This window comes from Falco biarmicus, chromosome 2 (assembly GCF_023638135.1).
Source record: "Falco biarmicus isolate bFalBia1 chromosome 2, bFalBia1.pri, whole genome shotgun sequence".
Lineage (NCBI taxonomy): Eukaryota > Metazoa > Chordata > Aves > Falconiformes > Falconidae > Falco > Falco biarmicus.
Window position 1 is genome coordinate 23,008,477 of NC_079289.1, and position 18,541 is coordinate 23,027,017.

At 41.9% G+C, this 18,541-nt stretch overlaps 1 protein-coding gene across 5 annotated transcripts in view; it reads right to left on the reverse strand.

The window, feature by feature from the left end:
• Positions 1 to 575: 575 nt before the first annotated feature.
• Positions 576 to 18,541, reverse strand: part of LNX2 (ligand of numb-protein X 2) — a 65,230-nt gene continuing 47,264 nt past the window's right edge. For all 5 annotated transcript variants that reach the window (XM_056327420.1, XM_056327421.1, XM_056327425.1 and 2 more), the window contains 6 exons: positions 14,929 to 15,300; positions 13,260 to 13,406; positions 10,807 to 10,984; positions 8,806 to 9,034; positions 7,146 to 7,304; positions 576 to 2,952 (listed from right to left, as the gene is read on the reverse strand). In XM_056327420.1, the coding sequence (XP_056183395.1) occupies positions 2,817 to 2,952; positions 7,146 to 7,304; positions 8,806 to 9,034; positions 10,807 to 10,984; positions 13,260 to 13,406; positions 14,929 to 15,300 (1,221 nt within the window). In that variant the 3' untranslated portion in view covers positions 576 to 2,816. The remainder of the gene's footprint in view (positions 2,953 to 7,145; positions 7,305 to 8,805; positions 9,035 to 10,806; positions 10,985 to 13,259; positions 13,407 to 14,928; positions 15,301 to 18,541) is intronic.

An 18,541-nucleotide genomic window follows, 5' to 3' on the forward strand; every position in this document is an offset into this window, starting at 1 on the left:
CGCATGGTTTTGTTTTAAAGGAACTCATCTAATTGTAACACGCTAACTGCTGCAAGGAGTAAGAGTCCAGGTTCTGGGCAACTTTACTGCAAATCATTAAGAAATTGCTTTTAGACTCATTCCAGCTTTACAGATGTCTAAAGATAGAGCCTACTTGCCTGCAGGAGATGGAGATGGGAACTGATTACCAGGAGGCTCAAGTTTCAGCTGTAAAAATGATGTTTCCAGCAAGACTGTCTCCTTGCATCAAATCTCTGCTGTGAAAACATCCTCCAGCTGACTGGTACCAGCTGGCGTCGAGGGGGAAAGAGGAAACACTGTTTGTGGCTAAGTACCGTAAGGCACAGATCTTACCTCCACTTTAGAAACACTTCTCAGTGCTGGAACTACCAGTTAAACAGCTGGTATGTTACTCTGGTGGGATGAGGATGCCCTCAGACTCTTTTGGTACATTCACTAACTGTAATTTATGATAAACCACAGCAGGAAAAAAAAATAAATATCTTTAAACTGAGCCTGCATTGAGCTACCCATAGCTTTTGCAAAGAGTGAGACAATACTTTGAATTATTACAATGAGTAGAATGAACTTTTATTTTCATTCATTCTTCATTAATACCATACAATTAGATAGCAATATCTGGAGAAAAAAAAATATCGTGAAATAATTTAAACCAGAAGGCACAGAAAACCAAACCCAACTATGCAGCTACAAGAGAAAGGGGGAAAATGATTCAGGAAGGGAATTAATTCAGAAGGGTTTTATCGCTAGACATTCTGATCAAAAGCTACAGCACACAGAAACAAAACCGCACAGTTTAAGCTAACCCATGCTTTTGTTACGTATACATATAAAAGAAAAAAAAAAAAGAAATCTAAGGTTTTGGATGAAAAGTATAATTTTAAAAATAAAAAACATTAAGTCTAGTACATGTGTCAAAGTCGTCCCTAACATCTACACTAAGATGTACTTTACAAAAAAATCTGCAGTGAGAGCAAAGCATACAGTTCAACAGCATCTGGCGACAGGAGGAAACTTGATCTCGAATCATTTAAAAGTATCAAATCAGTTTGGCGTTTGCTTCAGGAAGAAAGATTCTCAGTACAGTAATATACTGTAGAGGACATTCTTCTGTATTTTAGTATTATGAAATTAAACTGATTGGATACATTACAGAGAGGAATAAAACCACTTCATTCATATGAGATTTTTACAAATTTTTTGCAAAACAGTAACTTTATTTCTTTTGAAAACAAAGCTACTGGAATTAATGACATGCGATAATATGCCCAGATATTACACCAGCTAAGTTTGAAAATAAAGTTCATGCTTCACAATTGAAATACGCTGTGATTCTCAAATACATTCTCTGGTAATTAATAATACAATACAGAGGTCATTCATAAAATCAGTTCAGGTTGGGAACCTGGTTTATAAATTAAGTTCTTTTTCAAATATGCAGAACACTGACAACACACAGGGTTAGCGCCAGGTCAGCACATTTCTTTCTGCACTCCACCCCTCTTTTCTTAAACAAAACGGGTGCTTAGCCTGCAAATACCATGGAAAGGCAAAGTCTAGAAGTTACAGGTTGGTTTGTAAAAATACTAAATACAATCCAAGATAAACAGTATTACTCTTACTGACAACTTAATAGCAGGTGCTCTCTAAAGGAAAAAAATAATCCTGAAATGCAAGAGAGATCGTTTCAGCATTTGATATCAAGGCATTTGCGCATTTGTCAGGAGGTGACAGAGTAAAAGTGAACTTTGCAGCGTACTTTGCAGTTGGACTTGAATTCAAAGAGCCTTCCTTCTAGCCTGCCCACCTGTAAACCATAACATATGGGTTCTCAATAGCTTGCTTTTTTCCTGGAACTAATTCTCTCATTTAGAAAGTACAACTCAAAGTATTGTTTCCACACATGAACAAAGAGAGCTGACAACTACAATAGAAACAGTAAAAATGACCTTTGTAAAAATGTTCATCAAAATTCTCTGACATAGCAAAACATTTGTTTTTAAAGTAAAGTCTAATACTGCAAGCCATTCACTCAAAGGTGACCTCGGGCACGTGTACTCTTGCCAGCATTGCAACAGGAATTACTTCCACTTTCTTGTCATTATAGGATATAAACTCTGTAATATATTAAAGTTTCCTAACAAAGAGTCCAATTATTGCACTTTATAAAAATTCCAGTAATATCAGGCTTTTGTCCTACTTTTCTATGAACACTGATGCCCTGCAAGAAAACTCTGGGGGACCAAGAAATTTCTGATGAGTAAGATGGATTACTTGAATCAGTCTGGAATACTGAATCAAAAATGGAAAGGCTTACGAAATGAGGAGATGTACCTTTGGAAACGGATTTTGATTCATAGCAGCAAATAGATGTGTCACTCCAGTACTGACACACATTCTCTTTGCGAGGAAGAACGGGCACATGGCTATTACGTTTATATATATCACATATAATTTGAGGACTGTGCAGAGAAACCCAAAGAACCACTAAGTTCTTCTGCTGACTCTACAAGCCTGACGGGGGAAGCTCAACGACAGCCATATCAGAGTGGGAGTTTCTCTGTGAGCTCGCATATATTTGCATTTGCGTCAGCAACAGATATAGCAAACAGAAATGGCTATTTCAGGATGGAAAGATATATACAGTAAGTCTGAGAGGCCCGTAAAAACCAGAAAATACAGCAGTTTTGGCCCTGCTTATAACCAGCTGTATCAATAGGGGAAAAAAGATAGAGGAGATTTTTGTGCCAGCTATCTAGAAAAAGACACTGCTTGAACCGAAGTGATTCACAAATCTATATGAGGCTTCCAGGCCAGCAAATCACGGTTAAAGTTACTTTGTTTCTCTGCTCCTTCAGCATGGGAACCAGTGCAGAATGGCTCATTCCAACTGTGGACAGTCCATTTACAGCAACAATCATATCACCACACCTAAAAAACACAAGAAGAAAAAAAAAACCAAATGATGACTACTGCTCTGCAGTAACTACTATACACCAACAAACAGAACTTCATTGCTGAGGTGACAGGTTTGCATCAGGTTGAAAAGCGTAGCTAAAAAACGCAAAGGGGTTCAATTCTAAGTCTGTTTTACTGCTGAAACTCATCTGGGAAATTCCCAAATCACTAGATTTCAATTCTAACACCAAGATAGTTCTGCATTAAGAGCTGACCTGTAGGAAAACATGCAAAGAGAGATTTGGAAAGATCTAAGAGACAGGAGGAGATAATGAGATAGCACGTGCATGACAGAAGCATTTCTGTTTGTTTGTGTGGATTATAACACATTTACCCCAAACACGCCTTTACCGTAGGAGGTGTAAGTAAAGATACTTATGGTTACCAACTGCATTCCAACCGAGAACCTTGTTTTCAATGGCTTACAATTTTGTCAAATGTAACCACTTGGCTTGAAATCTCCCTCAGCAGATGGTTCAACTGAGAAGCTGTAGCATCTCTGTGCTTTGAAGCAGGGAACAGAAATTTGGGAGGGTGATGTTTGCCTGCCTTGAGAAAGTTGACCTTGAAGGGTTAGGTTTCAGTTTTTACAAGCTCAAGAGAAACTTCGAAAAGCATCTAAGTTCTTCCTCCGCTGAGCACGCTCCATCTCCAGGCATCTCTTCTCTGCAACTTGAGTGTGTGTTTGGCATCCTCCAGAGCAGTGGAACATGACTCTGGAGATTCAACAGGGCTTTTCCTGAAACTGATCCTCCCAACTATCGGAGGCAAAAAGATGCTCTCCTGAGCTCTTCTGGTGTCCTCCACCAGGGCAGAGCAGCAGCAGAAGAGGCAGCATGACCCAACACCAGTCAAATGTGCATTCAAGTCCCTCTCTGCCTGAACCAAGGTACCCCATCACCCAAACCACAATGCTACAATTCACTGAGTGGGGTCTCACTCACCCAGCCTTTCTGCTGAAGTCATTTCACCTTCTATAAAATCACACTAGACAGATCGTGTAGACAGAAAACTGTCTTAACTATTGAACTGTAAAGTTATTTATTCTTTTCCTCTCTAGCCTAACAAAACATCTAGATAATATAAACAAAACAACAGCTTCAAAAAGACCTGCCCCATGATAACTCATGGTGCAGGTTCTAAGGAGCGCACCCTGGTTTACGGCCCATTTTTAAGTCCGTGTTCTCAGTGAGACGGTAGATTCAGACAGAGGGTACTGTATCACAATATTACACAAGAACATCTTTTTCATTCCTTACAAGGGAGTAAGTGTGACCACAACTAGTCTTCCACTCCTCTTAGGAATGATGCTTGAATTTCCATTGGTGGGAAGATGTCCGGCATTGTTTAACATCTTTATTGGCAATGTCGACACTTGGATCGAAGAGGGACCTTGACAGGCTTGAGATGTGGGCTTCTGCAAACTTCAGCAAGGCCAGGTGTGAGGTCCTGCACATGGGTCAGGGCGATCCCAATCACCAGTACAGGCTGAGTGGGGAATGGACTGACGGCAGCCCTGAGGAGAAAGGCTTGGGAGTGTTGGTGGACAAGAAGGTCAACATGAGCCATCAATGTGCACTCACAGCCCAGAAAGCCAACCGCACCCTGGGCTGCGTCAAAAGCAGCGTGGCCAGCAGGTCGAGCGAGGGGATTCTCCCCCACTGCTCCGCTCTCATGAGACCCAGCTGGAGCGCTGTGTTCAGCTCTGGGGCCCCCAACAGAAGACAGACATGGACCTGTTGGAGTGGCTCCAGAGCAGGGCCATGAAGATGCTCAGAGGGCTGGAGCACCTCTCCTGTGAAGACAGGCTGAGAGAGTTGGGGTGGTTCAGCCTGGAGAAGAGAAGGCTCCAGGGACACCTTAGAGCAGCCTTCCAGCACCTAAAGGAGCCTACAGGAAAGCTGGAGAGGGACTTTTTACAAGAGCATGTAGTGACAGGACAAGGGGGACTGGCTTTAAACTGAAAGAGGGCAGATTTAGGTTAGACATTAGGAAGAAATTCTTCCCTGTGAGGGCGGTGAGGCCCTGGCACAGGTTGCCCAGAGCAGCTGTGGCTGCCCCATCCCTGGCAGTGCTCAAGGCCAGGCTGGATGGGGCTGTGAGCAGCCTGGTCTGGTGGGAGGTGTCCCTGCCCATGGCAGGGGGGTGGGACTAGGTGATCTTGAAGGTCCCTTCCAACCCAGACCATTCTATGATTCTAGACATTAAGTCCCCAGTCTGAAATTATTTACTTTGTGTTGAACTGGGATCTTTCATTTAATCCAAACTGTTCCATAGTTAGTAAAAAAAGATGTTATTTTGTGTTTGGCCAAGCTATTTTTTAATTTATTTGTTTAGTCATTTGTCCTGGTTTCAGCTGAGATAGAGTTAATTTTCTTCTTGGTGGCTACTGCAGGGTTGTGTTTTGGATTTAATGTGGGAACAGTGTGGTCAGGGACCTTTTAGTTTCTCAGGCCTTGCTGTCGGGAGGGCTGGAGGGGCGCAGGAAACTGGAAGGGGACACAGACAGGACAGGTGACCCGAATTAGCCAAAGGGGTATTCCATGCTATGGGACGTCATGCTTGGTATATAAACTGGGGAGGTTGGCCAGGGCTTTTGATCATTGCTCAGGGACTGGCTGGGCATCGGTCAGTGGGTGGTGAGCAGTTGTACTGTGCATCACTGGTTTTCTTCCCTCCTTTACCTTTGGATTTCATTCCTCTCCACTTCTCCCTCCTTTTCCTTATAACCGTGATTATCATTATTATTAATGTTCTTTTGGTTTTATCTCAATTGTTAAACTGTTCTTATCTCAACCCTCGAGTTTTGCATTTCTTTCCAATTCTCCTCCCCAGCCCCCTGTGTGAGGGGGGAGTGAGCGAGCAGCTCAGTGGCACTTAATTGCCGGCTGGGGTTAAACCATGACATCATTGAACTGAAAAATAAATTACCGTCAAGGCTCTAGGCATAAGTACATTTTTTTCTTAAGTTACTTTGTAAGTAAATCTACATGTAAAAATCACGCCATAAAACTTCAAGTTGCATATTCTTTACTGCCACCTTCACAAAAAGTCAGTTTATGAACAAGAGAACCTTTAATACGAATTGTAAGTCCTAGTTCTGAACTAATCCTACACAAGGCTAAGATGCATATGGATGCTAGACCTGGGGGTTGCATCCAAACATAACATGTAAGTAAAATCATATAATCTTTAAGGTCAGAAGGGACCTCAGGAGGTTTATAGTCCCACCATCCGTTCAAAGCAAGGTCAGCTGTGAGAACTGATCAGGTCTCTTAGGGCTTTATCCAGCTGGGTCTCAGCAACTTCCAAGGGCAGAGACCACGCAACTCATGCCACTGCCTGACCGTCGTCATGGGGAAATAATTTCTGTTTATAACCAGTCTCAACCTCTTTTGTTCAGCTTGTGCCTACTGTCTCTTGTCCTCTTGCCCTGCACCACTGTGAAAAGCCCAGGCTGTGTCTCCGTGATAACCTCCTTGTAGGTACTGGAAGGGGCTGTTAGCTGTCCCTGAAGCCCTCTCCTTGCGGTGCAAGCACTCCAGCTCCCACCATCTCAGGGGCCTCTGCTGAACTTGCCTCATTTTATCAGTGTCTTTCACACCAACTAATGACTCTCAGGGCACTGGGGTTCCTTAACAGTCTTCTCCGAGATCTTTTTCATCTGCTTTCTTGCCCTTCTGTTAAAGCAGCAGCACCCATCCTCCGTACCAGAGTTTCCAGCAGGGGCTTCAGAAGGCTATATGAAAGGATAAAGCATTTTTCCCCACTTTAAAGAATTAAGTTCTAATTTTTTAGCTGTTCTCTAGGAAGACAAAAATGTTACAAACCAGATAGCTCTGTACATACACATTTCACAATGTCTCTTGGCCTAATGGAGAGTTCAACAGAGAGATGGAGACAGCAGGTGACGTCGGCACTGCAGATGGGGAGAAGCACAGGAGATGGCAGAGGTGCCAGCACAAGCACCAGCTCTGACAGACACCCTTTCCCCAGCAGAAACACCTCGCACTTCCCTGCATCACACTCATCAGGCAGGCAAAGCACTGCTGGGTTACATGATCCCCCCAGCACAAAATGCTACAGTGTATTTCCTTCAGCAACTATTTGCACCACCACACAACTATATAAAATTGTTTATTATTATTACTAGTATTTTAGCTTACTTTAATCTTCCATCAAAGTACGCAGGAGTTCCAAGAACAATCGTTTTAATGAAGAAAGGCTGGTTTGTGTGGTTCTCCTCATAGCCACCAACGATGCTGAAACCCCAGCTCCCTAAATTGCTCCGCCGCAGTACAACGTCATGGCAGCTATGGAGGCAGCTGTGGAATGGAAGCACAGGATAGCAAGAGAAAAAGCCATGTATACCACAAACAGATATTTTTATAGTAGGCACAGCACCTGCTGTCTCATCATTACCACTGTGCTAAGCGTGGAAGAGACGGGGAGGGACGGCACTTAGACTTCTGTTCCCAGAGTAATTTTGCAATATTCAAACCGATTACCAAAAAACCCTGCAATCTTGAGACAGAAAAGGATTTTAAAAGATATAATGCAGTGCTAGAATAATTACTTGAACACAGTTAACTCTGTAAACTGACAGTAATAGAACGGCATTTCAGGGATTTCACAGGTGGCAAGAATGTGGGTGGAAAATGGATACCTGATGTGTTCAGTTTGCAAGTCAAAAATGAAGTGCGTTTTACTTCCACCCCCAGTCAGTTTAGGCTTTTTCTACTTTAAGTAAAGACCTAAAAATCCATGCATCATCTTCACTACCTCTGAACTGATGCATCACCAGTAATGAAAATATAAATGATTAACCATTTTATTACACAGAATGTAAGTAATTCAGATCACACTTCACTAACTGTACTGGTAGATGTTATGTCCCCCAGGGAAAATTAATTCTTGCCAATGAAGTTGGCAATGACTGTAATAAAAAAAACCCCACACAACATAGAAATCAACTTCTGGGTAAAAAAGATGCCAAGTTCTTTACTGATGTACAATACCCATTTAAGAAATAGCAGCACAATGCATAGCATAACTTTAGGAGCCATGCATGGGCATCTGTAGTATATATGCAATAAACCACTGCTGAAGCATGGAAAGGAAGTACATTTACCAAAACTGGAAGCTGTTTATTGAGATTAGGTAACTCTTTAATACTTGAATGGAAGAGAAAGTAATTGATAGTAAAATTCAGAAATTATGTGAAATCTTTGGAGGGCCAATGCATGGTTCTGTTATCTTCAGCTGCATTCTGCTACCAATATGCCCGGTTCTTGTTGTGGCTTTATGCTTAAACTACAGACCTGAGCCTGGTAACTCTACCAGAGGGAGAGGAATTAACCTGTACGCCCTGACTGAAGTTAACAACACCATTCGCTGTAGCAGGAGCTTGTCTTGACAGTAAGCAATGCCAAAATGGCCTCATAGCTGTAATCACAAGAGAGTGAAAAACAGAAGAGTAAAAATGAAACAACTGATGTTCAGCACACTGCAGATTAGTCAAGAGGAGGGAGCCTGCTGCAAATCTTCCAAGATTTTTTTTGTGCTTGGCAGAGATGGTAATGGGTTCTTGGGAAAAAACCCAAACCCAACCAAACAGAACAACATAAGGATTTGTAACTACAGGTTCATACATGTGCAGGAGACCCATGCCAAGAGTCCTGTCAGAACCTACCAATCCAATATAGCGGAGATAGGCAGGCAGAAATAAGGGCAGATGTGCTGCAACTAATAAGGTCTCTGCTTTTGTATCTCTCTTGGACTTAGCTTGAAACAGGCAACTAATTATTTTATCGATTAATTCCGTACCTTGGAAGTCCCAACCACATGACCCACGATGGTGACCAGCTGGCATCGTACTCATTTTCACTGATGGTACTCAATTGTTCTTCATTAGCCTGGGGCTGTTCTTCTACCTGGACTTCCAGGGCTTTCAGGGCAACTACAGAAGAGGCAGCACTAGCTTTCAGCATGGCCACCGCCTCGCTGTGACTTAGGTTAGTCAAATCAATGCCGTTGATGTTCAGCAGCACATCACCTGTTCAAAGGTACAAGTGAGAACACATCAGTCTGTCAATCGTTCCTACCGAAAGCACCTCCTGCACCAAGGTTTCATTTAATCCTGTATTTTTTGGAGCTGAGACAGTCTGAACTAACAGCCTGGGAATGTGAATAGCTCCAAAGACTTACACTGTCAGTTTGAAACATTAATGTATTGAACCATTAAGCTGGATCAGTATAATTTATTTCCACATAATGCATCAAATACTGTAGCTTCTACAGTATATCACCCTCAAAATTTGAGACAGAAATTACCTAAGCACCTCACCATCTCAGCTGCAACTGCTGCTGCAGAAGACACTACATAACTGCTTCCAGTGGTGGATTTTAGATCCGCACTAACTTTAAAAGGGAAGGAAGAATGATGTAAGGAACAATACAGGCACCACAAAGTAACCAACTCTTGTAGATAAGTGAGGCTCCACGGAGTGTTTTAGGTCTTCTGCTTTTTCTAACTTGTTGCTCAGGAGAACAAAATGGAATTAAAAAATTACTGGAAAGATTGGTAGAAAAACCAGTCCATTAAAAGAAAGACTGAGCATCTCTACAAAGGTATTCTGGAAAAAGTCAAAGCCACTAAAAGATTTGCCACAATTTTTATTATATTTCAGAGTATTTTTAAGAGATCTCAGAATGAAAACAAGAATGTTATTTACTGCCCAAGCAGTGACAGTTTCCTCTTCACACAGTGTCTCACTCACCAATGAAAGCCAGAAAAAACAAAGCAAAAGTGCAAACACTCAGGTCACATTTGGAACAAGACTAATATATTAAAAACTTTTTTCCTCCCAGAGAAAGCTGAAGTTGAGGTGCAGCCTCACTTGAAATCACTTTAGTTGCTGCTGTGGCTACGTTAATGTTACACAATGAAAAAGCAATTGCGATTCCTCTAGCGAGCGTGTTTTCGTAGTAGTACAGAAAAAGAAAGCATACGCGTTGGTATGTGGGTGTAAATCTCCCTCTCTTAGAAGCATATAAGGATGCTCCCACACTGTTCTTTTTAAATTTGCAATCTGTGAATTTTCCTAAATTTCGTGCCTAAAACAATCTGTAATTCTGCGTACTCTGAATCGCAGAGATCCCACAGGCAGTCTTTGTTTCACATACGACACAATATATTTAAACCATCAAATGCTTTGCTATTATCAGGCAGGACTGATCACCCACAACCACCTAAGCCTCCTGGCTCCCTTCTGCAAAGCTGAGGAACAAGGATGGGGGCTGTAGCACCCCTGAAGACTGGCAAACCCGAGCCGTCCTAGAGAATAAGAAAGCATTCAGAGGCCAGGATCAACACTGATGTAGCTTTGGGGGTAAACTTAGCACGAGTGAGCCGTGGACTGTCATCAGACCATCTCTGCTGTTCAGACACTATACTGAGGATTTATACTATTCCTCCAACAGAGATGGGGCTCAGCCCACCAAGTTAAACACAAAAACTGCACTACAGTACAAAGCACCACACCAGACCCTCAGCTCAGGGGATTACCGTCAGCTTTAAAGAATTTAACCAGACATTTCCTGGTCTTATCTGCTTCCCCTGCTATCGTTCTCTAAACATCCCTTCCTAGAAAAGGTAGAAGTGCAATACTAAACAGTGGATTTCCATTATTGAATCGTGAGGAAAACCATCCATCAGCACTTCCCTATGCCCGTGAAAAGACTTTTTGACACCACCTGACTCCAGAGAACACAGTCATCAAAAAGCAATCAGAGGCCACCCATGCCACCAGGGAAGCCAAGCCCCACCTCGTTTAATCCTGCCGTCTCTTGCCAAACACCCATGAGGCTGTACACTTGTCACGAAGATGGGCAGTTCGCCACTTTTGCTGCCTCTGCCTCCTGCCACTGTCATTCCCAGAGATTCATGTGGCTCTTTTTTCACAGTAATGTGCTTTTCTTGGCATGTAACACACTGGGAGAGATCCTGTTTGACAAGGATAAATAACATTGTTAAAAAAACCCAACCAAACAAAAACCCAAAACCCAAGCGCACACAATTAAATACACCCCAAAGCTATACTTTGGCACTTTAACAGAATGGTATAAAAGGACTAAGTAGTGGAAATCGGCTTTGGCTGGATTTCTTCCAGGTCAGAAGAAAAAAACCAAAAAAAGCCACTCATGTAGATTCTTAAATAGAGACAGAAAGTTTATAAAGGCCCATCTTGAAAACCTCACTCCAGTTTTTCTTAGCATCCTACACTGGAATGGGCTAAATTTTAGGGCTACACTACAAAACCGTATGGTCAAAAGACTGGACACAAATGAAAAAAGTTATCTTTTGATGTTTTGGTGAACACCAGCATTATCTCATTTGTCAGTAGAGTATGGCCCAGAACTACAAAGAAGTTCCTAAGAAATGAAAAACGTGTTTTCATGATGACAAAGGAAGACCATTTAAAGCCCATATACATCATGTTGTCTTTAGCAGCTGGTATGTAGAATCTCCCAGAGCACAAAGTAATTAAGGCCAATCAAAGTATTGGCTAGTAATGGGTGCCTTGTACAGACTCCCTAATGATGACAACAAAGACCCAAACTTGAAGCGAGAAGAGATCCTATATTTCATTTTCTAACACCTGAATTATAAAGTTTGGCCTGTACCAGTTTCACTCCATCAAAAGGATCTAAATGTGAATCAAAGTACATTTTATTTGCTGAAGCCTTTCCTCTTCAGGATATTTAATGATACATTCAAACCACTGCACACGCAACTGTAGTAGCACCTTAAATTTATCAGAATACTTGCAAGGAATCCAAAATAACAGAAGAAATAAGCTGGGAGATTCTTCCAACTACAAATACTTATTTACTCTCCTGCCTTCTCTTGGAAAATGGCAACACTGCTTTCTGCGACTTCCAGTGCCCCACACTCCTCTGACTGATTGCTGCTTGCGTATACATGTTAATCACGTACGTAGCTGTAAATAAACATATCACAGCTTATAAAGACAGCTCCTTCTTAAGTCTTCAGGCTTTAGGACTAACTGGCTGGTGCCATGCAATTATATAAACATCTTTTAAGCCACAAGACTTCTAAGCCAACTGTAGGTTAATGAGAGAGAGGCAAAGATAAATAGTATGACACATGGGAAATCTCCACTTGTGGTTATGTGGGACTTCCCACTTTGGAAGAGCCCATGGATAGTATTGATACGTGAGAGAAATCAGCTCAGCCAATGCATCAACTTTGGAACTGCAATATGGACACAACCCATGCTGGCAGATGGAAAAATCAGTTCAAGTTCTCTGATACAGATGAGCTCTAATCATTGTGTTGATAATGGCCTAATATTGTGGCAAGTACAAATGGCCAATAACTGTATTCAGAAGCCTCACCTCTGTCCCTCAGGAGGAAAACAAGCTTCCTAGAGCCTCACTTGTTCTTCTCTGAAATTACACGAACTTCTAAAAGGAAACACTATCAACACATAAATCCTCCCAACAGAAGTATGATGTTAAACAGTGATGCCAACAGAGTGGAGGAGGAAAGGTGGCTTGGTTGACATGGTCAACATGACAATTATTTCACAAAATTAAACTTCTCAACAGTGAGAACTCGTATTTTTCTAACTACAAGAACACCTCAGGCACAAGCTTTATTTCTGCAGGTCTTTCAAGTAATTTGCCACGAGCTTCATGAAAACCTCTTCACTGTGCCTTCCTCGCTCTGCTTGATCATGCAGAACTCAGCAGTCTTGCGGTCAGCACTGGTGGCTCAGGGAGGAGATGACACATCCCTCCAACGTGCATTTTATATACTGGATGGTGCGCACCACACTTTATGGCCTTGCTGGTTGCAGCCAGCACAGAGGCAACAAAAAAATAATGATCTTGAATGACAGCTCTCCCATGCCACAGTAATACATGAGCCACCGTCTTAAGACAAGGTCTAACAACATACAGCCATATGAGCTCACGGCACTTGCTTCTCTCACTACAGTCAGCAAATAAAAAACCCAAACCTGTTGCATATCTTTTGTTACCACTGTAGACATGATGCGGGACTTGAGCACTTGGAAGTTGTCATGGGGGTTTTTTTGGGGTTTTTTTGGTTGTTTTTTTTTGTTTTTTGTTTTTTTTTTTTAAGTAGGTAAAAACCAAGGTATAACCCTTTCTTCCAGTCTTGCCTTGCTACACACTTAGACCGTCACATGAGTAAAATGGTATTGATACCTCTTAGAAGGAGAAACACCAACCTTATGTGAGTTTGGTCTGCTGTGAAAAAGCTGGTGGGACTGGTGTTGGTGTGGGTTGCTGTTGTGAGTCCCAGTGTCTCGGATAATATTGACTGTCTGTGACTTCAGGGGTCTAGAGATGATCAAATTCACTCTCTCCCCACTAGCCTGTTGAATATATAAAACAAAGTAATGAAGTTGGTAGAATATTGACTATTAGCAGAGAAGGAGGAGAACTGATGATGAAATATGAAATAACACAATAGCAGAACTTGTTTTCCAGTTCCCGAGTGTGCCACAAACTGCTTAGACTGCGCAGTCCCTTACTTGCTTTTGCTGCAATTCTCAGAATGGAGGGGATATTAACACTCCTCCTTCGCCTCTGATGTTAGATTTACATCAGCTGGAAATCCTTTGCCAAAAGAACTATTTCTCACTTTGTGTTATCAAGCTTCAAACATTAAAAATCACCCAATTCCATCTGCAGTCTCTGCAAACTTCTGCAACATGTAGCAATAAAAGAAAGAAATGCCCACATGATGGCTCCAGGGTCTGCAGATCTTGGTCAAAAGCTCTGAGCACCTCTGGTACTTTCCAAGGAGACTTCCAAGAAAGATTGTTATATATGAGCAGACCATCAAATTATGGATTTTGGGGAGTATCGTAAGACTTAGTTACCAGATGTTAAATAGAACATCAACTCTTTCTACCACCACAAAACCACACCTCAGTAGATACAAGTTACCCAGTGTAAAATTCTGACCACTTCACTGTATCCAAAAACTGGGAAACTACAATTCCCGAGATTGTTGTTATTTTCTTTTAACTGCAAGGGAAGCTCTTGAAATGATTCCTGAAACAAATATTTACTACTCATTTGCATCAGAGTTCTCTCTGTGGTGCTGAGTTAAGCAAAGATGACTGCACTAGACTGCAAGAACCTACTACTGGCCTGTTCCAGCTTTCCTAAAACCAGCCATTTTCACCAACATCCCATCAGCAAGAAGCAGCAATGTGCTACAGCTGTTTCCTTACAGACTGGGAGAAAGACATGGAGTAAAGGTTTTCCTGTGGGAACAGGGAAGGGTCACGCATCACACTGCATCAAGCTCCGGGTAATATTTGTGTCCAGAGCACAGCCAGACATTGGGAGCAGCCCTTTCTTCAACACTCAGAAAACAAGTTTTACTGTGCAGGACTCATGGAATACCTATTTTTTTCCCTTCCCAGCTCCTACCTATTGCTTATACAAAGTCTGACAAAGCACTTTGCTGTTTTAACCCCACTCAAACACCGGCAGATCAATACAAAACAAAGCCCACTTTCATAGAGCTTACTGAAAGATTACAACTATTGTACATACATAAATATAATAATAATCCTTTCTTTTTTTTCCGAGCAATAGGCTACATGGTACTGTCCTTGCTCACATGAGCAGTCTTCTAACGTTCAGGCTGTATGCCAGGGAAGACTTAATGCACTTTTCACTTCTGAGGAGGTGAAGTTCACCTGCTAGGTGTCAAAGCACACCCTGTTTTGCACTCGTATTTCCAGAACATAAATCACAGCAATTGCATCGCTGCAGGCTTTTAAGCAGTACACAAGCTGTTCTGTCTGGGACAGACTCTACCCCAGGTTTTGCAAAAGAAATAAAGCTGAACTAAGAACTCAGGTAGGGAATGCAAATTACCTGTATAACCTGAGCAGCAAGCTCAGGTGTCCCATGCTTCAAGTCATGTCCATTAATTGCAAGTACACGGTCATTGCTGCAGAGCCTGCCATCTTGAGCAGCCAACCCCCCTTCTAAAAGGTCGAGAATAAAAACTCCCGGCTCATCTGTTCTGCGTACAAGTTTAATGCCAAGCTGCTCACTGGAGTCACGTTTATGCAGTGTCACTTGAAAGCTGTCTTCCCGCAAGGAGCTGGTGGTGTCCATGTGGTTGTGTGTGCGGCTGCCGAACCGCCTCTCCCTCAGCACGGTGAGGTGCAGCACCGAGCAAGGCTGGGAAAGCACAGCTCGAGCGTGGTTGTGAGACACGTTGCTTATGTCAAAGCTATTGACCTGCAAAACACCACCAACAACAAAAATGAGAACAATATTTTCAAGTATTTAATTGTTCTTGGTTACGGAAATAAAGTCCCTTCCAAACTAAATTCAGACCTCACTTTCAAACCAGACTTGGAGCAACATATATATCTGACCCTACCAGGCTTCCTCTCTCACCCTTCGATACTCTCCTGCCAAGCCACTTTGTCTGCTCAATATACAAACCTATTTTTAAGTTGGAAAAGACCCTTAAGATCATCGAGTGCAACCATTAACCTAACACTGCCAAGTCCACCACTAAACCATGTCCCCAGGCACCACATCTACATGTCTTTTCAATCACCTCCGGGATGGTGACTCAACCACTTCCCTGGGCAGCCTGGTCCACTGCTTGATAAGCCTTTTGGTGAAGAATTTTTTTCCCAATCTCCAATCTAAACCTTCCCTGGCACAACTTGAGGCCTTTTCCCACAAAGGTGAAAACATCTCTCTAACAGTGAGCATCCTCTGTCATCATAGCCCAGGGCTTTTGCTCTCCTGGTCTCGTACACTTGTCTTCCTTAGACCTTTACATTGTTCATTCTCCAGGACAAGAACTTTGCATGTGCTTTCGGTGTCAAGCCCAGCATCACTTAAAACTATAAAAAAAGTTATAAAAAGAATACATCCAAATCTCTGAAGAAAGCTTACGTATAACAACAACACGCAGTACTTCCACGATGTGGAAAATTAAAAAAACCCTTGAAATCCAGAATAATGAAACTGTTCATTAAGACAGTAGAAAAAGGTTGTTGTACTAGTTCTCAGTTCTTAGCATGAACTTAGAAGATTTTCCACCAATTTCAACTAGGTCAGAGTTTCAGACTTATAATCTGTATTACTCAAAAGATCAGTTGTAAATGAAAACCAGATTAAACTTTCTCTCCATATAAACAAGAACTGTGTTTGTTGTGTGGCCCACTGATACAAAGATCAGTCCTCTTCAGTCACTTCTTACACTACAAAGTTAGGATAAAAGTTGACAGTGCAATGAGATTTAGCAGAAAACATGATCACCACAAAAACCAGCACAAAAGCTGTATTTGCCTTGTTTGTAAGAAGGGGTTCAAATTTAACACTAAAACGTCATCCTTTAGCACGTACTATTGTGCCCGGATGGAGGAACCCCTGCTCCATAATTTCAGCAGACAGAAACTAACACAAAATGGACTACACTGACCTGCCTTACCTAAGCGTTTTCAGGCTCCCCATGGCAAGTAAGTAAAAATACAGACTTGCAGCTTCCCACCATCTAATAGCAATATTAACACTTTAAAAAAAAATAGGAAGAGAAGGACCCAGAAATCTATGTACAGCAGCTGCCCCATTTACATCATATGCATCTGAGTTGAGGGGCTCTGAGAGGTCAGTGCCAAACCCTTTGGCCCTGGTGGTGTTAGCACGGTGAAGGGGTAGCCATACCCTCTTGAGCCACCACCACCTCCAGCCCGATGCCCAGCATAAAGCCACTGCTCCTGGCAGCACCGCAAGCTCAGACACCAAACCACAATCGTGTCCTGGTCTGCTGCTGCTCAGAGACAGGCTGTAACCTTGAGCAGAGGGAAAAACAGGCATAGCTAGGAGAAATAACATTTAGAGCTGCCACCCGCAAAACCCACTAGGGCTCATCCGTCAGAGCCCTTAAATTAAATCTAGTTTTATTTTTAGCTGTCGCTAGCTAAGTAAATACATAAAATATGGAAGCATCCAAAGGGCACAGAAGAATATATGCAATAAAAAGCAAATCTTCTTTCTGCAAGGCAGTTCACAATTTCAGAATAAACCAGCCTTAGCGTTTCTTAGGGAAAGGGATTCTCATTAGAACATGTTTTACATGAATTACAGTCACAGTCCAGCACATTAAAGGGACAGTTTGTACAGCACTTTGAAAATGTTAGGCACCTATCTATACCTTGCAGACAACATATGCTTTTATGTAGCTGTTACTAAATGCTGTTCCCTCAGATCTTAAAAAGATAATACTTCTTGTTTGACTGGGCAAGAAATGCTGAGTTTCACCTCACAGTCCTTCCTGGCTTTCTTTTAGTACTTTAATGCTCATAAAAGCCTTTGAAGACGTTTTCAGAAAGAGCCGACCGAAGCGTGCACGCTGAGCTGCATCTAACTCTGCACTTAGCTACAGCTGGCAGAGACTGAGCCATTTTAATATTACAGCTCAGCACCTGCAAAGGTAAATTCAAAGCAATAAAGCTACTGTATCTTCCAAAAAGTTTGGCTTTTACCTCCTGTACCTCTCCCTCAGCATGGCAGAAGGACTCTCATGGATGCTCCCCTAGCATATGACAGCCTCAGTGCCAGCACACTGATAGGGAAGGCTCACTACAGCTTATAAATGCTATTTATAATCAATTTACTGCCACTTATGGCTTTGGAAACTATAATTGACACCTGCCCAAACAGCAAGAGTTTACAAAGCTTCACTGGAGCTCAAGCTCCCTATTCTGGCAATGAAGGAGAGCCTCTGAGTATTGAAATAAATTAGGCAGCATCCAACCAGTGTCTGCAACTTCTTGTTAAAAAGGCAACATCTTGGAAACCTCTGGGTTGCTTTCTTGGCCAGGCACTAAGCTAACACTCCCAAGAGAAGAAAAAGGCATGTTTCTCAAAAAGGACTTTATTTTTTGAAGTGCAAACTAATTTCATTCCATGGTTAACTACAGTATTTAAGCTACTTCTATTGGCTTGATTTCAAAAAAAGTGAAATTAAAAGGCTGACACTACTTTTGGACTGATCTTAGGTTTAGATCAAAAGCAAACATTGTTACTGAAGTAATTTTGAAGTGATGGTAATATATTTATTTCAGGTGGAATGATTAAAACCAGAAAAAAGCTGGATGACAGTCCTGTGTATGTAGAACTCAGTGCCATTCTTAAGAGTCCTATAAACAGACCCTTCCCCTAATACAAAATTAAAAATCCAAAATTAGTAGAATTTGACCTTTTTACACTGCCTGTGCATGAACACTTAAAACCGTAACAAAATTATGCACTTAATCATAACCAACTTAAAAGTTTAATTTCTGGAAAAATATTTAGAGCACCTTGCTTTGAGTTATGACAGTGAAGAAGAATATCACCCACTCTTTTACACACACTGAAAGATGCAGGTCAACTGCCTAGGCTACTGGAAGGTAATAGTGACCAGATTAAAATAACAGTTTAGATGAAGTCAGCCTTACAATCCACAACTTGCTTT